Source organism: Rhamphochromis sp. 'chilingali', assembly GCF_963969265.1.
Source record: "Rhamphochromis sp. 'chilingali' genome assembly, chromosome: 11".
NCBI classification, from domain to species: domain Eukaryota; kingdom Metazoa; phylum Chordata; class Actinopteri; order Cichliformes; family Cichlidae; genus Rhamphochromis; species Rhamphochromis sp. 'chilingali'.
Window position 1 is genome coordinate 29,718,089 of NC_137938.1, and position 13,176 is coordinate 29,731,264.

The window sequence follows — 13,176 nt, forward strand, 5'->3', positions numbered from 1 at the left end:
CTTTGGCCCATTTTCTTTTTCCTGTATGCTGCTTTGCTTATCAACAAGGAGACTCACTTTTTGAGAAGTCCGCAAATGATTTGTTCATTCACCTCTCATTTGAATCAGCCGTTCACCTGAGAGGTGACAAATAGTGAGCCATTCATCACCTGTACGGTACACCTGATACATTTAAAACCGCTCACATAGGCTCCTGCACTGCTGTAAACAACAGTTTCCTAATAAAACCACTAGATGTCAACATAGAGTAAAATACCACAGCAGCCTTTAATAACACGGAACACATTTTGCTGCACAAACTAGAATACTAGTCAAACTTCTTGACATAAGTCATCAGTTTGTTTATTTCTGTCTTTGCAGTTCATTCCTTTATTAAGCTACACTATAGCAACAACTGCTAAAATACAACATAGGTGTAACATTTCTTAATTATTGTCACCCTTTTTTTAATCACCTTCTTCCTCTTCGTTTGAAGTGCTTCTCCTTTTACATACAATAGGTTTGTTACTCTATAAAGATATAGATTTTAAAAACTGTCAAACTAATGTCAAGAAACAGTGGTGGTAAAAAAAGAAGAAGAAGATATAATTAGAAATGATGATGAGGGACTGCCTTCTTCTACTTTTTTGTGGTGAGGTTCCCTTTTATTTCTCCCTTTTTCATTTCCACTCACACATGCAGCAGAAGTTCTGCTTTAATCTTTTACAGTAAGGATGACGGTGCTGTTGACCTCGTGGTTCATGGACAGAAATGACAGCAGATTTAGTGCAGTTCCTTAATAGTGGCATTTTGATGAAAAAGGTCAGGCCTTCGCAGTGCAAACACGCTGAATCACAACATCAACGGCGGAGGTAGCCATAAGTCTCCTTTCAAGAGACATTTCCATGCATAGATCTGGGTTGTGATATATTGCTTTAGAGCTACGTATGTTGTGCAGGTCACTATTAGAGTGACTGCTGAGGTTTCATTCTTCCAGTCAGTTTTATCTCCATTTGAAATCGTCCTTGTTCATAGTCTTTACTCTTACTGCATATCTCTAATGCAATATTTTGAATTATATGAATTTGAAAAACAGTTTTTCTGCTTTGAAAATTTTACTTTTATATAATGTTACGTAAACACCCTGGCTGCTTTCAGTGGGCTTGTAACAGATCAGATTAAATTGTTAAATACAGCTTGAAACCGAAGAAGGAAATAAAACCTCAAAAGCAGACCTGTGATGCTTTTCCTTGTTTTTGGTCATGTAGAATGACTGACAATGGTGAATGTTCAAAATAGATATCAGACATGATCAATATTAAATAATGAGGCCAGCTTATCTGCAAGCAATCCTTGTGAGCCGAAATGTCAGGCTAAACACACATTAGTTTTTTTTCTCTAGTCTTGATCATATATAATGATATAAATGCAACAGAGCTCTGTTGCTAAGAGTCCTGACGTACTATTAAAAGCTGTTGTTGATGAAAAGGTTACGGTAAATGGCAGGTAGTCTTAAAGGGAAAGGAGCTGAAAAGGTTTGCTCCAAAAACTGCATCAAAGCTCATTATATGACAAACAGTGATTATGTTATAGTATGATTCCTGCTAATAGACTGCAAGAATAAATATGTGGAGTTGTAATGGAGCAGAATAGGTGACCACAATATTATTTATTTAAAGTAAAAGTAACTTGTATATTTAAATGCGGCGCTAAGGCTACATGATGAAAAATATTAGGTTTTGCTGGCAGATGCACAGTCCAGACTACTTTTGCTGTCACATTGTGTAGCTGTTTGAGTGCCATTTGTGTTGTGTCAAAGCCATTAAAAGTCAGACCTGTTGTTCCAGAAAGCACGTTTAGGTCAAACTGAGTTTGTTAACTGTGAAATAAGGTAACTGTGGGTTTTCTGACGCAGAAATAGAGCAAACGTCTGAGTCACTTGTTGGGGTGGCGCACTCTGTGAACTAAACGTGCTCGCTGACAGGTTTCCTCCGCAAGTTTGGCTTTTACTCCTCGTAAATAGAAATATAAAGACAGCATTAAGACAGTTGTAAGAATCATAGTTTTCTAGTTATGAGGCTTGTTATCAATTTTCATCCATGTTGAAGACAAATTTCAATTTATGGTTAACATAACCCCACCCTACACCCCTACAAAGTTATCTATCTTTATAATTTACTTATTCAGCATTTTTTTTTAAAGGACGGTCCTGATTGAATTGTGCTATTTATAGTCTTTAATGTTTACAGAAAGATCTATGAAATTGGTCTCAAAAAGAGAAAATATCCAGAAAGTGGCTAAAAACGTCCTTGCCTGATGTCAGAGCTCAATGATTGTGCTCTTTTGAGCTAATAGAAAGGCAACAGAGGCTCAAATAACTGCTCTTTATACCCAGTATGCAGAAGAACATCTCTGAATGTACAACACTTCAAAATCAAAAGATTGATCCAAGGTGCAAAAGCAACGTGTACTTCATGAAGTGGCCAGTAATATCATAATGCAGTTCAACAACACTGCACACTGCTGCCTCCAGAGAAGCCATGCACTGAACTCAACACCAAATCTCAACAAAAAGGCCAATGTTCAAGAAGAAGGATACCTTAGGGACAGAAGACTTGAAAATGTTATTAATATATCATGAAATAGATTTACTATTGAAGACAGACTTCATCAAATCTAAGTTTGCAAGGCTTCTACCTAAGCCCTGAAAGAGGAAATGCTATTTGCAGCAGAGTTTAAGAAATATGTCATTCTTACATATGCTAAAGAGGAAAGTGTTGCACTTTAATGAACTGTATAACTAAATAGCAGTTAATTAAAGTGCTATAGTTAATAGAAAAAAAAAGAAAAAGAAAATAAACACTGCAATTTTTAAGAAAATTTAGTGTGTTACATATTTCTGAAAATGGTGCTGATGAGGTTAAAATTATACTGAAAGAGAAATAAACTTTCAAGTGAGGACCAACAACATAAACTCAGTTACTGTGTTGTTTGTTGCGCCTAATTTTAAAGAGGAGGCTCATCTGTATGTTGAGAAATCTTCTCAGGAAAGACAAGAGGCAGTTTTTTTTTTTTTGTTCTTTAAAAATTCAATAGTTTTATTAACAGAAGAATGCTCAATAAAAATGTACAGGAAGCAAACTGCACAGGAAACAGGTTTAACACAGATGCCACAACAGGATGTTGCAAATTCATATTTTCCATACTCATGTGACTACATTTTACTACCGCAGTCCCCCTGGGAATCAATTTTGGATCCCCCAAACCCAAAACATGTTTAACGGCAGGTCTGAAAAAACTTATGAGCATTTGCTTCCATTTATTCAAACAAACAATAAAAAACAAAACCTGCACAACTTCTCCTCACACTACAGTAATTCCTCAATCTCAGGCTATCACAGTATGCTAAAAATAAATGTAACAAAGAGCACAAAAAGGTATTTTCATTGTAGCAATGACTATAAGTGACATAAATCATAAAAAAAGGGAGTACACAACAGTTGCTAAAAACAGGAGAAACAATGTGTTGTCATGCTAACCAACCAACCAACAACAACCTTATCTTCACTTATCTTGCCTCATCACCACTTTAAACTGTGAAATAGCTGACACAGTGCATACTGTTTAAAGTATGATGGTGTGCGATTACTGATATATGAAAACCATATTAAAAAATATATGATTAAAACAATATTATTTAAAAGATGCTTTAGATACCCGCAGATTCAAACACAAAGATTGAGCATTCATCTACTTACAACTGTCATCTGTACACATGCACAGTATTCATGAACTAGTTATTGTTCTCACAAGAGTCACAGACGAATATATATATATATATATATATACTTCCTTATTAGGCATCACTCTATTATCGGTGGATCTAATCTTCCTGTTCTCACATTTTGACACAGTAAGATACTATAACGGTCAATTTTAAGCTGTAAAAGAAACCTGAAATCTAAATATTATGACCCCCTTAGTCCAGTGTTTGTTGAGCTGGGAAGTAGCCTGAAAGGTGGAGCTGGACTTTTGCAGTTGCACTATTTACAGCAGTTCAGCAGAACACAGACAACCCTCGTCTGAGAGGCGTCAAACTAGAAAATGCCATGCGTGGTCTGAATTTGTACAAAAGCTTTACCAGGGTGTGCTTTCCTTTAGCTTTTTATGGTTTAAAACAAAGCAAAGGTGTTCTCTCCCCTCCTGCATAAACTCAATAATGTAACTGAATAAATTCTCACTCTGAGCTTGAATTTGATTTCAGTTGCATTCACCTTATTTATGACTGAATTTTATTAACATGATGAAATGTTTGACTGCTACATGAAGCTGCTAATTCTACCTGATGTATCATACAGAGATATGCAAAATGTAAAGAATATTGTTTGCATACAAAAACTTTTTCACAAAGATTTAACATTTATATTCATGTTTTAAACCACAGGTGTCAAACTCCAGTCCTCGAGGGTCGGCGTTCTGAAACTTTTCTATGTGTCCCTGCTGCTACACACCTGAATAATATTAGTAGGTCATTAGCATGCTGAGATGGGGAATTCAGCCATTTGATTCACAGCAGCTCATACGTGAATGAACACAGTGCAATAAAAGTACTTTTACACGTACATTTTCCACTTCATTTATTTAAATTTACTTGACTTGGGTTAGGGGTTGCCATCTCAGCAGACAGTCAAACTCTACAGAATTTTGTAAATGACATACTAAGGTTATCTAGGTGTGTTGCAGCAGGGACACATGGAAACGTTTCAGGACACCGGCCCTTGAGGACTGGAGTTTGACACCCCTAATTTAAACAGTTTCACCTTATGTTCTTGTGGAACAGTCTTTTGAAGGTGAAGTAAATAAGAAGATTTATTACAATATTTACATAGTATGGCTGACATCTGAATATTTCCTTGTATTAAATAAGTGGAGTCTCCACTAATGACTGCCACTTACATACCAAAGAAAGAAGTTATAACATGAGAGGATATTTCATGAAAACCTTTTTGTCAGCACCTGGATCTGATTAGTCGACCCACTATTTTTCTGTTTAGACCACATTAAACACCACAGCCTGATATTTTTACCATTTTTGTAAGTCCTGTGGAAACGTGTTTATCCTTTTATATTACATACATGCTTATATTTTTCGTAATTGAAAAATCCCAGAAATTCTATCTCATCTAACGAAGCACACACAATTCTCAACGCATACGTTGATTGCAGTATGCATGTATCTTCTGTTTGTAATGTTAATTTCTCCAAATGTGATAGATCTCACAGCTCTCATAATTAACCCATTAATTCCTCCACACTGGAATACAGCGCCACATCCTCACCTTCCTCATTGTCCTTTTTACTCATGAACTCATTCTCTTCATTGCCCTCCAACATTTCACTGTCCCCTTGGGCATCTTCTTGTCTCACTTCTTCTCTTTTAATTTCAGCATACTCTGTGTCTCTGGCATCCTGTGTGTTTGCTGCCTCTTCAGGGTTCTTGGGTCTTAGTGCAGAGAAGTTAATGTCGGAGTACTCCACCTCTTTTGTGCAGTTTCCATTGGATGGTAATTGTGCAACAGACTCAGCTTCTCCTTCAGCGTCCTCTGGCTCACGGATCCCATCATATGTTGCTGCTTGATCAGCATCCATCTGTCAAGCACAAGGCAGCAATTACAGGTAATTTGACAGCTTATAAAAAACAATAATGACGTAATAACATGACAGAAACCAAACTAGCTTAATATTTGACCAAAAATATAATTAAAATCAAACTAATATCATAAAATAAATATCATATTCAGATATGTTACCAAAGGCTAAGTACTTATTTAAGTTACCATTAGACCAGCTTCAGTAGTCGCCATCTCCAGGTTTTCAGACAGATTTTCTGACCTCTTCCACTTTTTTCTGGGAAGAAATTAATTGATAGAAATGAAGCTTAGTGAAGGTCTCACAGCAGACCAGAAGTGTTGTGTCGTGGTAAAAAAAAACCCCATATAGTTCACATAATCTGATTATTTTCTGTGCTCAATCTGGTTTTTCTCATCTTGGATCAAAAAATGCACTTTATCTTTACATATAAATATGATGGCATGTGTCTCAGTTTTAATTTTCAGAAGCTGATGGCGTAAGATAAGCCAAAACTGTATGAAAACTCACAAAAAGTAAATAATGATTGCAGCATGATAATGGTGACAATACAATATCTGACAATTTTGATATTTTACAATATGTGTTTCAGTTCTTTCCCATATATAATGGTATTTATATGTGGAAAGTTCTGGTATAAAAACTTAAGTCACCATTTAGGATCTCTAACAGCATATAATAAACTTTATATAAAAATGACCTAATAGAAATTTACATGTGTGCAAACAGAAATCGTTCGAATATACCAGGAAGATGGTGAGCATTAATATGAACAATTCAGAAAATATAATATTCCTTTTTATAAAATAAAATATACAAAAACACTGATGTCAAAAATAGAATAGTAATATTACCTGCGACATTTTGTTACCAAACAAGAAATGGCTGTTGAAAGGATTATCCCAATCACAAACCCGGTCAACAATGCAATGTAGACTTTCTTCTCTAGAATAATCGTTAAAAACTGTGTGAATATATCTGAAATCAAATGAGATAAACCGTGCTGATTACCTAAAGCTGAAAACAGGTATTGAAATGTCTTAAATTTGAGTATAGGGGAAATATTTAACTCGTAAATACTTACAGTTATTTTCTGTATCGTTTGATGGTGATAAATTAGCATTGAACTCATTTATTATAAGGCTGACACTTGATGAGGTATTTCCAATACTATTACTGCTGACACATTCAATAGTGGAGTTGTGATAGTGATCTTGGGACACAGTGATGGTGCTGGTGACTCTGGTGTTTGACACATTGGTTGTTACAGAGTACTCAGTGTGGCTCTCCAAGTGTGGCCATTTGATGGTGGGTGAAGGAAACCCCTCACTGATACACACACAGGTCAAAACCTTTGACTGAGCGACACAAGAGTTATTCAAGATTCTTGCTGCATCTGCAAAAACAGAATAAGAAGCTCAGCATCAAGATTACAGTAAACTCATAGGAACATAAATAGTTTTAACACATTGCTTCAATATAAGAATATCTGATACTGAAGAACACAACAATGTAATTAATATTACATTTACTTTCCAGATTTTAATGAAAACTGCTTTTTTAGGTAAAAAATGCAAAAAATAAGAGCAGACAAAATATAATGTCAGTTATGAAAGTTTTACACTTACAGTAATTACAACATTATTATAATTACTGCTACTACTACTAATACTGTAATAATGATAAAATATACTTTTGCCAAGAGTAATACTCACACTTGACATTAAGAGTTTTTGTCTCATTTGTTTTGACATTTTTGAAGGTGACCTTACAGGTGACCTGACCACCGTTGTGTTTTGTTGAAGCGTTAAAGGTCAGAGTTGACTTGAAGACAGGCATATTCTCAGACTTCAATTCAGTGTTGTTTTTTTTGATTTCATAGAGGTTTTGTCCTGATCCACTCCATATCCAGGTGATATTAGGAGTGGATCCAGAGCAGAGACCAGGAGCGCTGCAGGTCAGTGTAGTCTGCTCTCCCTCTGTTATTTCAGGAATCTCCAGTGTGGGCTTTTCACTCAGCTCTAATAGGAAAGTAAATGAAACAAGACATTATAATCAGCATAAAAACCACTACTAATTTAAAGTAGACGTATGATCACTTTGTTAAGTAACTTAAATTGTAAAAAGTACAAGATAAGGCTGAAAAGTTCCAAGACAGATGCAAGCTCTGTGAGGTATACCCAAACATCAGTTTATGTCTGACCAAAGGAATAGACTAAAGGACATTCAGCAGTTTCTGTTTTTCACTTTAGCTGACATATATGATAAATGGAGACACAGGACCTGCATTACAGGAAGTCGTTGTGCCTTTGTGTTAATCTGAGCATCATGTTTATTCACAAAAATCTTTGGAGTGGTAATGATTTAACAACTCTTAAACTCACGTTAAACAAACATGTGCTAGTGCCATAATGCAGCTGTAGTTAATACAACTCATTGTAATTTAGTTGAGCTAACTCATTTAAATCAAACATGATAACGTGGTCACTGTGCAGGGAGTATTTGTGGTAGGTTTTGATACCTGTAACTGTGACTGTGATGTTTGCAATCAGTGTGCAGTGAGTCTTTGTCTTAGCGACAGCGTGATATGATCCAGAGTCCGACTTGATGAGGTCATTGATAATGATGCTGCAGTTCTTTTTCAGGTCAGCCTCCAACAGTGACACCCTCCCTTCAAACTCAGAGTGGGTTTTCGTATTGTTACTGGAGCCAAATATTGTTTTAGTTATGTTTCCATCATGTTTATACCAAGTTATATTTTCAACATCACCATCCTCTTTCGTAAAAGAACATGCTAGAAAAACACACAGTCCAGCCTGTGCTGATACATTTTCATCACTTTGTGTGATTCTGCTGTTGCTCTTTGGACGCTCAGGAGTCCCAGAACCTGAACATGCAAAAACAAAAGAGCACAAACCAGAAGAGAAGAAGCTGAGTTCATGAAAATAAAAAACGATGGTAACCAACACCATCAGTTTACATCATTTACAATGTTTATATTTAAAGATGCCTCTTTTACTTTACTTCTGCTGTTAACTGATATGACTTATATAAGCGATGCAGTTCACAGCTGTTGCTTCCCATTTTTAACTTAGTAAATGACATTTTCAAACACGGCTGTCTTTGAAACTGCAGTTTTCCTTCTTTTTGTAGTTTCCTTAAATTCATATATTGATGAAGATTTAAATAAAATTTCCTTCTGTACCTGTGTCAGCGAAGAGCAGAATCACCCAGATGAGAGTTAACATTCTGATTTGAATGACAGCACGGCTTCTCTCCACAGGATAGACGCTTTCTTTTCAAAGCACAAACACACAAAAGGTGCAGTAAAAATATAGAAAGTTCAGTGGCTGATAGAATCACATACGGGATATTACACTTACATATTTACTGTTTTAATATATTTTTTCATGTGACCAATAAACTTGGCTGAGATCTTGAAATATCAAAGTTTAAAGCATCATATTAAAGCATTTCTTGATATCTGTGCCATCGAGAAGCTAAAAATTATGAATGGAAATCTCTCAGCCTCAGACTTCTTCAGTTAGGTATTCACCAATCATTTACAATCATTTTTTATGAAATTACTGAAGCAAGAATACTACAGAGAAAAATGGATGAAAGTGTTTTACCCTCACTCTGTGTGAGCCTCCAGCTTTTGTTTCCACACACTGATCTCTGCAGACTGTCTGCTTTCAACTGACTCTTCTTCCTCCTCCTCCTCCTTTGTTACTTCTCTTTGCACTTCAGCAAGTTTACAGGAAGTTTAGCTTTACTCTGCTGGCCATTATTTCCTCTTAGACTGCCACCACACTTACTGCTAAAACCTCCTATCACATTATGATGTTAATGTGAAACTTTAACAGCAGTGAAATCGGAGATAATCTTGAACATGAGGTCCTAAGCTTTCAAATATTTGGATGTTCAAAACGGTTCAATTGTTTTAAAAACAATCGTCTGACAATTATGCATTGTAATGCATTGTAATATATAGATGCATGTTAATGCTCTGCTTTATGGTGTCACTTTGATCTTTGAAATAACTTCTGTATTTGCAAGAGGAAGATTTGCTGTTTTATAAAATGTTTGTACTAAAGAAGTCATTTAGATGAGTGATGAAATGTTTCTCCTACTGAAAACTGAAGGAGAAGCTGAACAGAATAAACTCTCTGGGATTTACACATTCTTATTAACATTATTAATAATGTTAATAATGATCACTTTGTTCTCTCTAAGTTCCTGTTTAGACTTTACTGCTTTAAGGTTACAATAATTTCTGTCTAAATACAATTTGTCCTTGTCAGTTACTGACAGCACAAACTAATGAAACCTTTAGACAGCACCACAGTGTGACAGAGGTAAGAAAGATGTTGTAACTAACATGCTTTCTGTTTCAAAGAGTGACATATTGCTCACTGCGATACTGTATGTCAAGAGTATTCATGCAGCACATTTCTAAAAGGGGAAGTAACCTCTGACATATAGAACAACTTTAACAGAATCATAAAGGCAAACTCAACCTAAAACATTTATTATGCAAAAGAAATATCACTAAATACTATAAACTATTATATCTGAAGTGTTTTTTTTCATCATTACATTTGCATATCACCTCATCTTTCCACTGTAATAAAGAAAAAAAATAGGAAGATGGAAAGCCTAACTTTGAAAAATATAGTCCCTCAGCTTCTCCAGCTCATGTATTAGCTTTGGCAGGTTGTACAAGCCTGCACCTAAGAAATAACCCGACAGATAATTCGTGCAAGCAGCTACCTTTGACCTATGCAGTGGTGAAGTTTTGCAACCTCTAGTAAATGTGTGAATAGCTTAATGTACTATATGAGCTGGTGTCATCACGTTTAATTGGGTAGAATTTGTCAGCCTCTGATATTGAAAATTAAGCGAACATTTTGACAACGATAAATTGTCTATTTTAACACACAAGTATATTTTTCTCACTCATTGCCAATGTGGGTTCATTTATGCATAGTATTAACTCTTGTAATTGTATTACACGAGGTTGTATAATAGTATACAACCTGTCTGTGCAGACGCTCCAGGCTTGGACCACACCATATGACTACTGTGCTGTAGAGGGTTTACTCTGTCCCCTACAGGTGAGTGGAAGAATGTACATACGAAACAAAATAGTGCACTCCCTGTATTACTGTAATAATTAATACAGGGAGTGCAGAATTATTAGGCAAGTTGTATTTTTGAGGAATAATTTTATTATTGAACAACAACCATGTTCTCAATGAACCCAAAAAACTCATTAATATCAAAGCTGAATGTTTTTGGAAGTAGTTTTTAGTTTTAGCTATTTTAGGGGGACATCTGTGTGTGCAGGTGACTATTACTGTGCATAATTATTAGGCAACTTAACAAAAAACAAATATATACCCATTTCAATCATTTATTTTTACCAGTGAAACCAATATAACATCTCCCCATTCACAAATATACATTTCTGACATTCAAAAACAAAACAAAAACAAATCAGCGACCAACATAGCCACCTTTCTTTGCAAGGACACTCAAAAGCCTGCCATCCATGGATTCTGTCAGTGTTTTGATCTGTTCACCATCAACATTGCGTGCAGCAGCAACCACAGCCTCCCAGACACTGTTCAGAGAGGTGTACTGTTTTCCCTCCTTGTAAATCTCACATTTGATGATGGACCACAGGTTCTCAATGGGGTTCAGATCAGGTGAACAAGGAGGCCATGTCATTAGTTTTTCTTCTTTTATACCCTTTCTTGCCAGCCACGCTGTGGAGTACTTGGACGCGTGTGATGGAGCATTGTCCTGCATGAAAATCATGTTTTTCTTGAAGGATGCAGACTTCTTCCTGTACCACTGCTTGAAGAAGGTGTCTTCCAGAAACTGGCAGTAGGACTGGGAGTTGAGCTTGACTCCATCCTCAACCCGAAAAGGCCCCACAAGCTCATCTTTGATGATACCAGCCCAAACCAGTACTCCACCTCCACCTTGCTGGCGTCTGAGTCGGACTGGAGCTCTCTGCCCTTTACCAATCCAGCCACGGGCCCATCCATCTGGCCCATCAAGACTCACTCTCATTTCATCAGTCCATAAAACCTTAGAAAAACCAGTCTTGAGATATTTCTTGGCCCAGTCTTGACGTTTCAGCTTGTGTGTCTTGTTCAGTGGTGGTCGTCTTTCAGCCTTTCTTACCTTGGCCATGTCTCTGAGTATTGCACACCTTGTTCTTTTGGGCACTCCAGTCATGTTGCAGCTCTGAAATATGGCCAAACTGGTGGCAAGTGGCATCTTGGCAGCTGCACGCTTGACTTTTCTCAGTTCATGGGCAGGTATTTTGCGCCTTGGTTTTTCCACACGCTTCTTGCGACGCTGTTGACTATTTTGAATGAAACGCTTGATTGTTCGATGATCACGCTTCAGAAGCTTTGCAATTTTGAGACTGCTGCATCCCTCTGCAAGATATCTCACTATTTTTGACTTTTCTGAGCCTGTCAAGTCCTTCTTTTGACCCATTTTGCCAAAGGAAAGGACGTTGCCTAATAATTATGCACACCTGATATAGGGTGTTGATGTCATTAGACCACACCCCTTCTCATTACAGAGATGCACATCACCTAATATGCTTAAGTGGTAGTAGGCTTTCGAGCCTATACAGCTTGGAGTAAGACAACATGCATGAAGAGGATGATGTGGACAAAATACTCATTTGCCTAATAATTCTGCACTCCCTGTATAAACAAAGAGTAATATACAGGAAAATAAAGAAGATACCATTTTAAAAACATATGTGCCATACCTGTGCGAATGTATTGAACAAAAAGCTTTTGCTGCTTTTTCACTTTGTAATTAACTAATATGGCTTCTGACCACTCTTAAATGCTATTTGACAAAAAAGTCAAATATTGTGCACAATTAATGAGTATATTGTAAGTAAATTGTGGAAAACATAAAGCTGTTTATAACAGGAACGGAAAGGAAACACATTTCACAGCAATAACGGAATAGAGCAATCATCAACCACCTCTTCTACATGGATGACATCAACCAATCGGATATGGTAGTGGTGGACAAGCAGAGGAAGATGGCATGGAAGAGCTCCAACAACTTGCTGGGCACATTAAAGCAGCTGGGCTTCGTTAGAAAGTAGAATCTGCTCATCCCCTTATACACAGCATCATTTTTGTTCCTCCAGTCCATCGTTCAGGTGAATGTCCAAGTATAGTGGTGTGAAAAAGTGTTTGCCACTTTCCTGGTTTCCAATTTTATCTGTATTTTTGTCACACTTAAATGATTCAGATCATCAAACAAATTTAATAAGAGTTGTATTGTTCAATTCATGCTCCCACCGTCTCCGTGGAACGCAAAGACTGCTGTTCGCAGCCCAGAAAAATCTAATACTGTTTATTGTGAACCCGTGCTGGACTATCAGAAGAAGGTTCATTATCAGCCTGCTTCCATAACAATTGTTCCGTACTCTGAGGTTCTCATCAAGGACTTTTATGTTTCTGAAAATGATTTCTTTTTCTCGCTTGTGATCATCCGAGA

General features: G+C 36.6%; 1 protein-coding gene across 1 annotated transcript; it reads right to left on the minus strand.

The window, feature by feature from the left end:
• Window positions 1-4,457: 4,457 nt before the first annotated feature.
• Window positions 4,458-9,302, minus strand: LOC308405842 (uncharacterized protein). Its single transcript, XM_080896601.1, has 8 exons — window positions 9,261-9,302; window positions 8,834-8,923; window positions 8,150-8,515; window positions 7,344-7,649; window positions 6,713-7,024; window positions 6,483-6,606; window positions 5,817-5,886; window positions 4,458-5,628 (listed from the first exon to the last, which is right to left on the minus strand). The coding sequence occupies exons 2-8, from the start codon at window positions 8,874-8,876 to the stop codon at window positions 5,272-5,274; spliced, it is 1,578 nt and encodes a 525-aa protein (XP_080752727.1). The 5' UTR covers window positions 8,877-8,923; window positions 9,261-9,302; the 3' UTR covers window positions 4,458-5,271.
• Between the last annotated feature and the right edge of the window lie 3,874 nt (window positions 9,303-13,176).

What these genes read in the sequence shown, in the direction of transcription:
- LOC308405842 (XM_080896601.1), bottom strand. Translation starts at nt 8,876, where the DNA reads ATGTTAACTCTCATCTGGGTGATTCTGCTCTTCGCTGACACAG. An exon ending in AAAAACTCTTAATGTCAAGT is followed by an intron (nt 7,025 to 7,343) that starts GTGAGTATTACT and finishes CTGTTTTTGCAG; the next exon opens with ATGCAGCAAGAATCTTGAAT. An exon ending in CTACTGAAGCTGGTCTAATG is followed by an intron (nt 5,629 to 5,816) that starts GTAACTTAAATA and finishes TGTGCTTGACAG; the next exon opens with ATGGATGCTGATCAAGCAGC.